This window comes from Chiroxiphia lanceolata, chromosome Z, assembly GCF_009829145.1.
Source record: "Chiroxiphia lanceolata isolate bChiLan1 chromosome Z, bChiLan1.pri, whole genome shotgun sequence".
Lineage (NCBI taxonomy): Eukaryota > Metazoa > Chordata > Aves > Passeriformes > Pipridae > Chiroxiphia > Chiroxiphia lanceolata.
Window position 1 is genome coordinate 7895102 of NC_045671.1, and position 15560 is coordinate 7910661.

Consider the following 15560-nt stretch of genomic DNA (forward strand, 5'->3'; position numbering starts at 1 on the left):
TCTAGAATGACCTGAAGGTTCCTTATGACTTTTACAGATCTACAAGAAAACAAACAAAAAAAACCCAACAAAATAACCCCACAAACCCACAAACCCAAATACCAACTTCCTCATAACTTCCAAGCAACACAATTCCCTTCCTCTCTCTTGACAGTTACACTATGATTTATTTCTTTTTGTCATTCTTCAGTTTCAGAGTCATTTAAGGCTGCTCATAACTAAGACAATAAAGGAAGTTTTTCTGTGTAGTTTATGAAACTATACCAAAGTAGAGGCACCCATAAATTACCAGAACACAATGCCATTTTTATAACCTGCTTTGAGAAGTGGGCACCTCCAACACAACTTATTTATAAGAACTGCTGTGATTTTCACTCAGGATCTCCCACTGCCCTGTACATTCCAAAGAAGGTAAGAGATGAATCATACTCTTCAGGCTTATTCCTTTTTGGATAAGGATTGGTCATTTTGTTTCTCCCCACCTGTTCCTTGTCTTCGCCTTTCATCTGCACATTACTTCTATATAAACAAGGATGCAGGTAAACCAATGCTATATTATTTGGAATACAATTAGACTTAAACATTGTGAACTGCTAAAGATTTGCCTTTTACTCTGTATTTCAACCAACAACACTTCAATGTCACCTCCACAAAAACCCGTTAGATTTTCTACTGGATTATACAATGGTGCACCTAAAACATGCTTCACTGAAGCTACTGTGATTCTTCTGGTAGCAATTCAGGATATGAGGTTCTAGAGCACTTTCAGAGCACATATGACAGAAACATACACTGTATATTTAATGAAAGTGTTGATATTTATAATTCCCCAGCACTGGCTAAAAGAGGAATACTTAGTAAATAACTCGGAATCCACAGAGAGTTTGTATTTGCATGGTGTCTTCAGAAAACATTCTGATCAACACATTGGGTTTGTTTCTCCAGGTAGTTGCCCTGCTATCTCCTCTTTAATGTAATTGCAGATGACAGGCAGTACTTTTTTAAGTGTCTAGTACGAGCTAATATTGTTTCCTTTCTTTTTAGATGAAATAAGAACTGGGACTGCGTAATGAGGAATAATGAGAGTGATTTTCCAACCTGCTCTTCTTCTGTGTAAATTCTTACCCGGCATCCATAAAACCCACTTAAAGCTTTATGGACATATATACAACTCCCACATTCAAATCTTTAGTAACTCTATATTGGGAACTTAACTGAGTTTGTTGATTTGTAACTAACATAACAGCACTGTAAATGTGGGGGGAAAAAACCCTGAAAACTAATATTTGGGATTGACAAGTCAAATCATGCTCAGCTTTGTGCAACCTACTTCCAGCCCAGACCTTGTCTTCCACTCTTTCCCCTCTACCAATGCTTCCATCTTCCTTCCCAGCACTCTCTTCTGCTTTAAAATTACTACCCCAGCTGCAGTCTCCTCTAAAAACCCTCAAGAGGCTTTCCATCACAAGGTTGAAAGTGTTTCCCACTTGGACAAAACTAAATGATTCAATTTTAAAGCCTACTCTTTTTAATGAGATTCCTTTTGGCTGGGGGACTTCTTTTAGATACGAGAGCTTGTGTAAAGAAGCAACACTACAAAATAAAACACTCTTCAGAAAGACATTTTTGTTTTGTCAGTTTTGGTGCCTTTTCCATCTGCACTGAAAGTAAATCAAGACTAGCAAGAAAAAGATATTTAACACCCAAAATGAACAGTCACACTTACCAAGTTTACTTTAAATTTCCACCAACCAAGTCCTTTTGTGGGAAGTTCCCACACTGACACTCATTCATTCACATACCCTTAAGAACCACTAAACTGACAATTCCCAAGTGCTTTCTCACACCTTCTTTCTCCATACCATGCTCCCTAAATTTCCACACATGCCTTAAGTTGTGTTACTGAATTTCAGTGAGGTTCTTGGGGACATGCACACAGCAAAAACACACTCAACATCCCAAAAGAAGTTCCACATGATGCCTTAAGATTCTTAAGATTTATAGCAAATACAGATTTTTAGTACAGCTGTAGAGTCTCTAACACTTTAGAACAGCAGCTGACAGTTACCAAACCCTGTTATTATGTTTCATATAAAATTTTCTAAATTCTTCAGGTTTTATTTAATGTTCTTTTCAAGGGAAAAGACTCTAGCAAGCACATCTTGTTTGGAATATGCACCTGGACTGGAATAATATCAGTGTAGCCAAAGCAACCTTGATGGCCCAGAAACCTGGGAGGAACTCCAAAGACTGAGAGGATGAGGAAGATGAGGAAGAAAGGAGTCTTGAGACCTCCAACTCAATTCTGGGGTGGTATGGCGGGGGCATATCTGGGGAGGTCCTGGAACGGACAGTTTTCAGACTGGATGGATTGGTACTATAAAACTGTAGAACTCCTGGACACTCACATGCACTTTATGTATTTGCTGCAGCATAAAGTGCTTTATTAAAAGAACTGTTTTCTGCCTTACCTACACTAATATCGTCCAGAAAGTATTTTCTATTTTAGGCAACATGCACATTAACTAGAACTCTGAATTTCCACCAGTCTGTTTGCTCAGCAGCACACTCCTCATGTAGACACACTCATACTCTTACAGGGATCTGTTTACCCACACAAAGGTACTCTTATTCCTAGGCAGAATTCTTCCATTACTGAAGACTGAGGAGATGCCTACAAGAAACAGAGGTTGTCATGAGAGAAGCACACGAAGGCTACTCTGAGTTAGCAAGGGAGGGTCACAAAACATTTGAGTTTACTTTGGAAGTGGAGCACAAGTCGTGTGTAAGCCACAATCATACAGCTGCTATCACTAGTAACAAACTAGTGATTCTCCACCTCTGGTCCAGTCTCCTTGTACCTTTCTTATAGGTTTTCTTTAAGTAGTTAACCTTACTGCTTCTGCAATGCTTGTGACGACATACCCTGTCCCTTGCTACCAACAGCAAACAAAAACATAAGAATTCCAAGAGAAATTTTCAAGACATTAGGTGTACTCCTTATTTGAAAAACTAACATCAGTGAAAATAAAAGGTGCGTTTCTGTTTATGCTACAGCACCAAGTAATTTCAAAAGTAATTCCTTGGAAAGATGCCATATTTGGCAAGAATGCTCCCATTAATAACTTAATATAGTCAAGGCCACTCTTCCACGCTGGACCAGAAGGCACTCAAGAGTGACAAGACAGCTGCTTAAGAAGCCATCCTTAACTCTGAGCCTGTCATTGCCTTCTCTGGTTAAGTGGGAAATGGTTCATATGAAGCTCAGAAAGCTGCATCTCCAGCAGCTCAGAGCAGAGCTCAACAGAGCACTGGCCTCCAGGATCTCCTTCCACGCTTGACACAGGGGTTGATGAAAAATCACCCAAGTAGGCTTCAGCAACGAAGAGACCAGAAGAGTTACGCATTGCTGCAGTTAAAAAAAATTCTCTCCCTCAAGGGTTCTCAAGTGGAGACAAAACCATGCATTAATTACACCATCCTGACACAGGATTTCCTGTCTTCATCTCCTGTCACAGAACACAGGAAGCAGCAAGGTATCCTATTTTCCCAGTCACAGATAAGCAGGTCACCCACCTCATTTCTGAATCACCACAAGACCACTGCTAAGTGGTTCCTTTCCAAACTCTCTCTGTCTCTTGCCTTTAGCTGAAGTGTGTACTTCTCACTTGAAACATCATACAGAAACACAGAGCTGCCTCTATCATCAGACAAGCCAACAGCTTTTCGGCTTCTATTCAAGTGCCTACTTGTGTTTTTTTAATTAATTCTTCTCTTCAAAGATGGCAGACCTTGGAACTCTCCTCCATCCCAGAGACTCACATCCTTACATTTCTGCATTGCAGAGATGGGGTTTCCAAAGCCATCCCACTGTCACTGAGAGAATTCATATCTGTAAACTGTTTTCTTTCTCTTCCTGGATATTCATACACCATTACCTAATGTCTGTGGACCAATCAGTTCTATTGGGACTTATGCTCCTTAACTACATTAGGTGAGATCTTAAGCAGTATCTAAACAGTTCTTCACATACACGGTTCTTCCAGTGACTCTTCAAATTCCTTTGCCTCTCAAGAGTTTGTTAGTACCAGAACAAGAAAATTGCACAATGCCTTCCCTTCATTCTTACCAGAGAGACACACAGGCTCTGTGCTCTGCACATCAGCAGCAGTTAAACTATAAAAATGAACTAATATCTGTGTCACAGAAGATGGAGGCACATTGTCAGAAGTTAAGTGAACACTAGCAGAATGATTATTTTAACTGCAGTTTGCTACAGGTCTTCATTCCAGTCCTTCCACTTCTTGAAGCATCTTACCAGTTCCATCATCTGCATCATTCTGAACAGTCTCCCAAATCTCTGATTTTGTCCCAAAGCCATCAGTGGCAGAAGATTCCGTATAGTCTGCAGGATTAAATGTCCTAGAGTTTTAAAAGTTAAGAAATGGAAGAGAACACACGGGTCATTCAATGAGCACAAGTGTCATCTTTTTAGCTGAAGTTGTACTAGATTTAACATCTCAATTTCACTTCAAAATTTTTTTTTCTATGAGCAGACAGAGATAAAAAAGGGAGAAAAGAGAAAAGGAGAAAAAAAGTGAGGAGACTGGAAAACAAAATTCCTGTAGAGAAACTGAACCAAAGTAATTCCTGAAAAAGCAGTTAACAGCATACCTACCCCTCTCAGTCTTACAAAGCATTAGTTTATACACACAAAAAAAATGATAAGACCCTCTCTGCTGGTAAGTTACTCAGCACATGGCTGACTGACAAGTAACCAGTATCATGTCCTTCCAGAGCACTAGACCTGCCCAGGACACCCAATGCCAAAATACACAGATGCAGCTAAAAGGTGAAAAAGGATTATTGAAGAAAAACCTCTTTTCAGTTTCTTCACCTACAAGTAGGAACAAGAAGGACTATTGGTGAAGTAGAAAAAGCCTTCTGTTCATCATGACATCACTGATTTTACATGAAGTGCCATTAAAGTAGTGGAGGCTACGTTTCTATAAAGCAAGTTATTCCAGCAAAATTGAGAACAAGCTTTTAAGCTGCTGAGTAACTTCTTCTCAATCATCTGTTTTAAGGTCCATGTATGTCCAAACAGCTAACGCATGAAACCTCAAAAACAGGAGGAAGTTTAGAATCTCTACTTTCTAGTTTTATACAGAACTTGCACATTCTACATTACACTGAAATTAATCTCATTTTGAATTGGCCTAAGACTAAATACACAACACAACCTTCAGCCTCCAAGGCACTATGTGGCTGGTACCGATGGCAGGTATTGTTCTCCAAGTTTGAGATATTAACACTGAGTAAATATACATTAGGTTTGTGTAAGGGTGCCTAGTTAGAAATACTGGTTTAGGACAAAAATGTTCCATTCATCATCTAAGAGATTTGTCAGTTTTTGAATCCATATTGGTTTATCAAACATACAGCAATATTCATACATACAGTGGCAACATTGTCATTTAATACTGCCACTGAGTTTGATCCTTGCCAAAATCTGTGCTCTGCATGTTTCTTACCCCATGCCTTGGGCTGAAAACCTCCCCGCTCCTCTCCCTCTGCCACGTCCAAACCCTAGGAGAGAAAACACCATTTAACAGCAACAGCAGAGGAGCCACCAGTCACTAGTCTGTCACATTAGAGAATGCCACAGTTGAACAAGAAAACTACTATAACTGAAGTTAAATATCATTTACTTCCCAAATTCCTGCACAGAATTTGTTTCCCTAACACACACAAATACGACACAGTTCATCTAAGACCACCCATTTTAGTAGGACCTGCAATTCCTTGCCATCTTTCTGTGTCTCGTGAAGTAGCTCCAAATGTCAATAGAAGAACTTACCTAAAGACTCATCCCAAAGACTGCTACTGCCAAATCATTAGATGTTTTCCAAAACTTTGTCTCTACTGTCTCACTCTTGCCTAAGATGCCCTGGAATCCAAGCCTCCCTGCATACCCTGATCACTCAAGAAATTCCCTCTCTCTCCTTATCTGTGTGAGGACAAAGTTGAAATACTCCATTTGGTTTCCTTCTCTGACTCAGACCACCTGTCCATCCCTATCCTCCTCTGCTTCTGCCAACCAGTGACCATACATTCCTTCTGCTTCTCCCTTAATCACAGCTACTGACAAGGAAATTACCCAGTTCAAATTACTCAGCTTCCCTGTTATCATTCACAGGAATATTCATTTCTGTTTTAACAAAAACAAGTATTTCTTGCCTTCAATTTTGATTACCAGCCTCAGTTAATCTGATACAGTGAATGGCTTTATTTTTGCACATTCCATTCATACAAGGCATGAAAACTTGTGTGTTACTTAATCTATAAAGCAAATGTCTATAAAAAATGTTAGCAACTACTTCTTACATGCAGCATATTTCTGCATACATTTCACCCCTATCCCCTTTTAGGGGTTTTATCCGAGGCTTTTCCAATCTGTTGGGTTGTTTTTGAGGAAGACTATGCATACTATTTTGTATGACAAGAACAGGAAGAGGCCAAGAGCTACAGTCAGAGAACAAAAAACAATGTTTATTTTAATGACAAAATTAGGTGGTAAATATAAGTTACCAGGCAACTACAAATTTGCCAGAGTACAAAAATTATAATCCTAAATCACCAATATGCTGGTGTCCAAACATCAGAATTACCCATGACAGGCTGTTTGAAGTTGGATCAGTATTACCTCTTATTTTCAGGGGACCACCTGAACTGAGTAAGAACATTAGCTCCAAGACATGGTAAAACCAGTTTAGGAAATAAGATCCTGTTTTAATGACTTTCCATTCCCTGCTCTCACCACTAGTTCTTCCCCTTGTCCCAGTTCACTGTTCAAGTGCTAGAAAGACATTTCTAGACCTACTTTTTCAAGGACTTCTTAGGAGCATCAAAGTAGCAGGATGAAATAAGCAGAGGAAGGATTCCTATGCAGCAACATACAGTATTTTTTTGGGACAAGAATACAGAATAGCTGAAGTCTGGCATTGGTCAGCTCTTCTATCTCTATATTATTTTCCCCTCTTTGCTCTCTTTTCACAATTGGATGCAGAGAAGGCAGACAGAGGTTAGGAAAGAGGCAACAACTGCTGTAACCTGGGATTTGTCACACTTCTTCACCAAGCTCACATGCTCTTTGCCATAAAGAACAGTGCTCCAGGCCCAGTCATACCCAACTGCTTCCAACTTGGCCTTTGAACCCCCTTGCTCAGCCTACCTCCTCTACTTCTCCTCTCCTTTGTCCATTTAAAATCTCCAATCCGGGAAGCTGCTCCATGGCATTAAAGGGTCACAGCTCCCAGGTGCAGAGAACTCAGAGCACTCTGGATTTTTGTCCAGTAGGGGGGTTTTTTAAGAGTAGAACCAGCTACACAAGGTTACCTGGGGACATGGTGGGGGTCACCACGTAATAAAATTACATCCTACTGCCACTAATACAGCATTAAACACCATTTACTGAGATTGCACAGAAGCAAGATCAACAGTTTTCTGACAACCTCAGGTACAAGTTCAACTGGGAGCTGCGAAACACAGAGACAGTCAAGCAAAAATATTTTTGAGTGAAGCAATCAGACATTCAGTACAGAGAGATAGCTGGAATAGCTATGATGAAAGAAGAAACAGATTTTAGTAAAGGAGGTAAGTCTCCCCACTCATCCAAGTGCAAAAGCCTGAAAGAATGCCCTCAGCACACGTAGTGGGTTTCTGTGGCTGGGTTTTGGTAGCAGGGACAGATACAGGGGTGGTTTCTGCTACAAGCTGCTGGAAGCTTCCCCTGTCTGGTGGAGCCAATGCCAGCCAGCTCCAGGACAGACTTCCTGCCACTGGCCAAGGCCAAGACAATCAGAAGTGACAGCAACGCCTCTGTGATAACATATTTAAGAACAGAAGGTTGTGGCACAGAAAGAATTCCCACCAGGGAAGAGAGGAGTGAGAATATGGGAACAACAATGTAGACACCAAGGTCAGTGCAGAAGGAGGGGCAGGAGGTGCTCCAGGCACCGGAGCTGAGGCCCTGCAGCCTGTGGTGCAGACCATGGTGGAGCAGCTGTGCCTCTGCAGTCCATGGAGGACCTTCAAGGTGCAGAGACCCACCTGCAGCCCATGGAGGAGCCCATGCTGGAGCAGGTGGATGCATGAAGGAGGCTGTGACCCCACAGGAGGCCCAAGATGGAGCAGGTTCTGCTGGAGATCTGCAGCCTGTGGAGAGGGAAGCCCACGCTGGAGCAGGTTTTTCCTGGGCAGGACTTGTGGCCCCTGTGGGGGACCCACATCAATAAAGCTCATCCGTGAAGGACTGACCCCATGGAGGAGTGACCCACGGGACAGCAGGTTGGGAAGAGCTGCTGCCCAAGGGATGGACTCACGCTGGAGAGGTCCATCAAGGACTGTCTCCCGTGGGAGGGACCCCACGGGAGCAGAAGGACTCCTCTCCCTGAGCAGTAACAGAAACAACAACTGACCACAACCCCCATTCCCGTTCCCCTGCACTGCTGGAGGGGAGGAGGGAGAACATGGAAGGAAGGAGGGGTGGGAGGAACGTGTTTTTAGGGTTGTTTTTCTCACTCTTTGGCTCTTATCCTGTTAGTAATAAACTGAAGTACTATCCCCACTTGAAGTCTGTTTTGCCCGTGAAGGTAATCTGTAAGTGACCTCTCCCAGTTCTTATCTCAACCATGAATACTTAGCTGGTTTTTTCTCTTTCCTCTGTTCAGTTGCAGAGGGAGAGAGTGGCTTTAGTGGATACCTGGCATCTGGCCAGAGTCAACCCACATTAAACAGAAGATGACATTTCAGCAAGCAAGACATATGTAAGATACCATACCATCATGGACACAATAAACTACTGGCTAAAAACACCAATAAGAACCTCTTACAATTTCATAAATTGTTGAAAAGAAATAATGTTGTTCCTGAAGTTCCATGCACGGTCTTAGACTACTAGCCAGAAAGGCATTTTTTTATGCCAGATCACTTTGAACATTAATCCTGAACTTGAATTTCAAGGAGATTCCCTTAATTTTGTAAAGCTATGTCTGTACTTTCTGTCAAAACTGAAATTAAGTTTATTCAACAAATGCAATAAAAAGCATTCTAATGAAGACAAAAGGGAAGTACCAAACCACTGGAGTTAACACTAAATTGAAAGCTAGAAGAGACACTTACAAAGAATTAACTCAAAACATAGGACAGTAAGTACTGACCACTGAAATACCACCCTAACTCAAACACATGTCATACATCATGATCCATAATGCACGATGCCAGTGGGAAGGGTTGATATTCTCTTTGACACAACCAGATCACTAATATATTCTTAATTTCTCACGCTGAGGAAGTTACTTCTCTCAGCTGCCAAAATTAAAATATGGCCTGAAAACAATTAGAAGGCACAGTGTTCTAACACAGAAAAGTTAGTCATGAAGCAATTGTGAATGCCCACAGGGTATCTGCAAACATTTTATGCTTTTTAACAGTGACTAAGAGGTCAGTGAGGAAATGAGGCTTCACACCAGAATTCAGAGCAAGGATCCAAATTCTGAGGCTGCAATCCCACAGTAACTTAAATTCATTTAAATCAGAACCACCACAAGCGTGATCCTCCTTACCATTGATCAAAAGCTCTGCTCTTTCCTGTACTGGCAGTTTTGCACTTACCAGTGGGCGAGCACCAAACGACTACCAGAAAACAGTATTTGTTCGCTTTTAGATCAACTCTCCAGATCAGTTCCCAGCTTGTTAAATGCCAGAAAACCACACAGGATAAGCCACTAAAAAACCCTGTTGCCTCCAGCTACCATGCTGAATGCATCTTTTTTTTGTCTTGGTTAGTTCTGCTGTCACCTATCACCTCTCACTTTCCATGTGCCTTAGCATAGTTTCCAGGTGGATCTGCTCCACTGCCCTGCCAGATACAGAAGTAAAATTGTCTGCCCTGTAGTTCCCCAGGTCTTCCTAATTTTCCTTTTTAAAATGGAGGTTATGCTTCCTCTTTTCCAATGAGTAGGAACTTCACCATTCAACAGATACAATGGATAGTGCCTTAGCCACTTCCTTTGCCAGTTCCCTCAGGACCTGTGGATGTAGCTTGTCAGATTTCACAGACACATCTACCTTCAGATTTCTTAAATGGTCTCAGACCTAACTCTCTCCTACAGCAGGCAGTTCTTCATTCTTCCAGTTCCTGCCTCTCCCTTCTACAACTGAGACGGTTGGAGATGTTGCCAATAAAGATCCTGAGGCAAAAAAAGTTATTAAGTACCTCAGCCTTCTCCTTGTCCCAGTTAGCCAGGTCTCCCATTCTCTTAGAGAAAGGGCTCACATTTTCCCTAGTCTTCCTTTTCTCCCCAACATTACAACTTTAGCATTCCTAACCAGAACCCTGGCTGCTCAGACAATCTCTCTATTAGTCCCAGGCTCCCTGTCTTTGCTTCCACCCTCTGTGGGCTTCCTTTTCATGTCTGAGTTTGTCCAGGAGCTCCCTGTCCATCCACGCAGTCCGGTGTTTTTGCTCGACTGTCTCTTTGTTGGGATGAACTGCTCCTGAGCTTGGAGAAAGGGATACTTAAACATTAACCAGCTTTCTTGAGTCCCCTCTTCCCTCCAGAGCTCTACCCCATGACACTCTTCTTCTTCAGAGTGAAGAAGCTGAAGTCTACTCTCCTGAAGGCCAAGGCAGTGAGTTGGCTGTGTGTCCTCCTCACTGCCCCCCAGATTTCATGGTCACTGCAGCCCGGGCTGCCCTTGACCTTCACATTCCTCACCAGCCCCTCCTTGTTGGTGAGAGGAAGGTCCCACACAGCATGTCTTCGCGTTGGTCCATCTATCACTTGGAGAGGGAAGTCATCACCAATGCATTCCAGGAACTGCCTGGATTGCCTGTGCCCAGCTATGTTGCCCTTCTAACACATTTGGAGTTGTTCAAGTCCCCCATGAGTACCAGGGCTTGTGAATTATCCCACTCCTATATGCCTACAGAGAGCCTCATCTACTCAGTCCTCCTCATCAGGAGGCCTGTAGCAGACCCCCACTGTAATGTCACCTGTCCCTGCTGTCCCTGTAATCCTGACCCATAGGCTCTCATATAGCTCCTCATCCATCCCCAGGCAGAGCTCCGTGTATGCCAGCTAGTCACTGATAGAGTGCAACACCCCCTCCTCTTCTGGGCTTGTCCTTCCTAAAGAAACTGTATCCTTCCATTCCAACACTCCTCTCAAAGGAGCCACCCCACCACATCTTCATGACACCAACAAGATTGTGGGCCCTCAGACAGGCATGCATCTCTAATTCCTCTTGTTGATTCCCCGTGCTCTGTGTTTGCATAAAGGCAACTGTGTTGGGCCCCCAGTGAAGACAACTTACTGGTTGGAAGGGCTGCAGTTCCTTTGTGCTGCCCCTCAGGTGCTGCCCTGCTGTCCTGAGATCCTTCTCCAGGGTTTGAGCATCTCTTGTTTGGCCCTGGCATCAAACTGGTAGAATTGGGATCAACTGAGGTTGATCAACTGGTTTCACCAGTAACTTCAGCTTAAAGCCTCTTCATCAGCCTGGTAAGATGATGAGTCACCACAGAATGGTGCTGAAGGGACATTAAAGATCATCTCATTCCAATTCCAATCCCCCTGCCATGGGAGGAACACCTTCCACTAGACCAGGCTGCTCAAAGCTCCATCTAGCCCAGCCTTGAACACTGGCAGGAATGAGACAGCCACACCTTCTCTGGGCAACCTGTGCCAGTGCCTCAATCACACCAACAGCAAAGAATTTCTTCCTAATATCTAATCTAAATCTTCCCTCTTTTAGTTTAAAACTGTCCCCCCCTTGTTCTATCACTATCTGCCCATATAAAAAGTCGAGTCATCTTGTTAAAAGCTCCCTTTGGGTACTGGAAGGTGCTAGAAGCCCTCTCAGCCTGTCTTCATAGCAGAAGTGCTCCAGCCCCCTGAACATCTTTCGTACTCTCTATGGACCTGCTCTCTATGGTTTCCTGGGCTGCAAGCTCATGTCCAGCTTTTCATCAATAAGAAGCCCCAAGCAATTCTCTGCAGGGCTAGTCTCAATGAGTTCTATTCCCAGTCTGTACTCACGTCTGGGATCGCCCTGACCCAGGCACAGCACTTTGCATTGGTCTTGTTAAACCTCATGACATTTCATGGGCCCATTTCTCAAGCTTCTCCAGATGCCTTCTGGGTGGCATCCCAACCTCTCAGCTTGCCCTCAACCTCATTATGTCGTATATCAAAGAGCACTGGTCCTAAGATAGAGCCCTGAAGGACATCACTCATCACCAGCCTCCACCTGAACACAGAGCCATTAACCACAACACACTGTATCCATCCAGCCAATTCTTCATCCACCAAACAGACCACCTTCCAAATTCCTATCTCTCCAGCGCTGAGATAAGGATGTTGTGTGGGACCACATCAAAGGCCTTACAGAAGTCTAGGTAGATGACATGAATCAGTCTTCCCTTCTTGACTGTTGCAGTCACAGAATATGCTGAGTTGGGAGGGACTCACAAGGATCAGAGTCCAACCCTGCACAGTCACTCCGTCATAGAAGGTCACTGGATTAGTCAGGCACAATTTGCCCTTAGGGGGGCCATGATGACTGAAGATACTCATCCCTGTCCCTGACAGATGGAACACATCAGCCTCCAGAAGACCACAGGCTAAGAAGCAAACCCCTGGCTGTGGCACCAGGCCTGTAATCATCTGCTGATTCTCCAAGTACAACTGGCCCTTTCAACCCCCTTCCCTTTTGACCGGAAGGATGGATGAAAACACTAGCTGTGCTCCAGAGTCCCTTATGGCTACTCCCAGGGCTCTGTCATCCTTCCTGATGCTGGTCAGACTGCTCCTGGCTCTACCACTGGTGCCCACATGAAAGAAGAGCAGGTACAGTCAGTGGACTGTGCAAGGCCTGGCAGTCTCAGTCACATCCCTGATATGAGCCCACAGTAAGCAGCACACCAGGTCACCAAATGGATGCCATTTTTCTTTTCTTTGAATTCTAGAAAAGTCAACACTTACACCTAACCCAGGCGGGAGGCAAGATTTTCTGTTTCCACTAAAACCCACTGGGAGTTCAAAACACTCATAATCACACAATCAAGTCTCCACTCTGGTACCATTCATGCATGGAAAGAATTGCTCTCCATATTCACAACATTTCTTCCCCTAAAACAAATGCACACTACATGGGAGCATGAGAAAGATGTGTAGAACAACTCAAATGGGCCTACCCCATTAAATTAATAGCCTATTCTGTATAAAGTCCAGTCTTCTCAGCTTGGAGACCTAAATCCTTCCACCGCAACACAGGTGCTTTATTTCAAAACTCAGATGGGTTTAGAGGAAGCTACTTCAAGGTTAAGAGGCCTAGAGAACAGCTGAAAGGAAAAGGAAATGCAGACTGGACAGTCAGACAACACCTAGATTTGTGCTTATCTCTGACTACACAGTAACTGAACAGCCCTGGTCTCTGCTCTGGAAATGCAGAGCCAGCCATCCTCCCAGCAGACACCAAGCTGACAGAGGCTTAAGCCTTAAGAGATAATGAGGTTAAGTATAGAAACTTCACATTCTAGGTATTCCATACAACCAAAACAAACACCAAAGTTGCATTTAATAATTCAAATTACTTTTGTCTTTATTAGTCATCATAAAGCTAGAAGCAATTCATCACTTTTATATACTGCATGTACTCTACAAAGCATTTTTAGATGCGTGTGCAGAAAACTTTCAACTCTAAAATTATATTTAAAAGAAAATGGGAAACTTGTTAAAACTAAGTTATGGTTAATCTCAAAAAAATAAAAAATGTACATGACACAGTTTCTTAACCACAGCAAAACCAAACAGACTTCATACTGTGACCTCCAGAAGGTCTGCTCGACATTTATGTTTTCCAAAAAATAACATCCTTACTAGTTCTGGCAAAGGAAACCCAAAATATATCCCGTGCCAACTGGGCTAAGCTTTTAAACTAAGAGAATGTTTACACATGCAATTCTGGTTACAGAAACTCAATTTGTTCAAGGATAGCATAGATAGGATACTTCTTATCTAAAAAAATTTTTTAAAAAAACAGATCAAAAATACAAACTGGACTACAATCAGAAAAGAATGAAAAGGATAAGCAACTTTACTTTCTTATACAGCCAGCAGACAAAACAAGATTTGGAAGGCTACTTGTCATGCTGTTTGAGTCCAGAATTAAAACACAGTATTCTTCCCTTTCATTTTTATTTCTGTTTTGTAAGAAAAAGATTCCCTGTCAGCATCCACATTTATGACATGCTCATGTTGCTTTGGAATAATGAAGAGGAAGAAAATAGAAGAACAGAAGTACAAGCAACAAGACCATCTTCCCTTGGCAAACGAGGAGAATTACTACACATGAATCTGTAACAAATTCTATGCTGAATCAAGTCCAAAAGTTCACCTACCTGCTATCCCATTATAAGCTATGGTTAGTTTGATATCTAGGGAAGAGCACACGAACTGAAACCACAGTGCAGTTTCTCTGGATACCCTCCTGGTCTTCAACTATTTGTGGCTCTGACTTCCTTAGTCAAATATAATTCACACACGAAAACTTTTGCTGGTTTTTCCTTTTCTTGCCATGGTTCTTTTTTAGGAGGAAATTGTCAAGTCTCTTTTGGGTACATTTCCTGCACTCACATCATCTTACTGAAAGGAGTTCCTCAGGTTAACTACATACATGAAGAACCACCTCTGTAAGTTCACCTTGAAGCTGTAACTCACTGATTCCATTTAATATTCCCTCTCTTGCACACTTGCTTGGAGTGAACAGTTGATTACATAGAATCATAGATTCAGTCAGGTTGGAAGGGACCTCTGAGATGATCAAATCCAACCCTTGATCCACTACTGCCATGGATACCAGACCAAGGCACTGATGCCACATCCAGTCTCATCATAAAAACTCCAGGATGGAGAATCCAGCACATCCCTGGGCAGCCCTCTCTGGAAAGAATTTCTTCCAATATCTAACCTAAACCTCCCCTGGCACAGCTTAAGACTATGCCCTCTTGTTTTACTGGTAGCCGCCTGGGAGAAGAGACCAACCCACACCTGGCACAACCTCCTCTCAGGTAGTTGTAGAGAGTGATGAGGTCTCCCCTGAGCCTTCTCTTCTCCAGGCTAAAAAACCCCAGCTCCCTCAGCCTCTCCTCATAGGACCTGTGCTCCAGTCCCTTCCTCAGCCTTGTTGCTCTTCCCTGGAACTGCTCCAGCACCTCAATATCCTTCCTGAACTGACGGGCCCAGAACTGGACACAACACTCCAGGTGTGGCCTCACCAGTGCTGAGTACAGGGGAACAATCACTTTCCTGGTCCTGCTGGCCACACTGTTCCTGATCCAGGCCAGGATGCCATTAGCCTTCTTGGCCACCTGGGCACACTGCTGGCTCATTTTCAGCTTCCTGTCAATCCAAACTCCCAGGTCCCTTTCTGCCTGGTTGCTCTCCAGCCACTCTGTCCCCAGCCTGTAGCATTACAGGTGGTTGTTGTGGCCTAAG

At 43.1% G+C, this 15560-nt stretch overlaps 1 protein-coding gene across 3 annotated transcripts in view; it reads right to left on the reverse strand.

Moving 5' to 3' along the window:
• Window positions 1–2579: 2579 nt before the first annotated feature.
• The window catches only part of UBAP2 (ubiquitin associated protein 2), a 50171-nt gene continuing 37190 nt past the window's right edge, over window positions 2580–15560 (reverse strand). For all 3 annotated transcript variants that reach the window (XM_032676612.1, XM_032676613.1, XM_032676614.1), the window contains exons 7-9: window positions 5535–5589; window positions 4319–4422; window positions 2580–2674 (exon numbers count right to left, since the gene is read on the reverse strand). In XM_032676612.1, coding sequence (XP_032532503.1) covers window positions 2595–2674; window positions 4319–4422; window positions 5535–5589 — 239 coding nt within the window. In that variant the 3' untranslated portion in view covers window positions 2580–2594. The remainder of the gene's footprint in view (window positions 2675–4318; window positions 4423–5534; window positions 5590–15560) is intronic.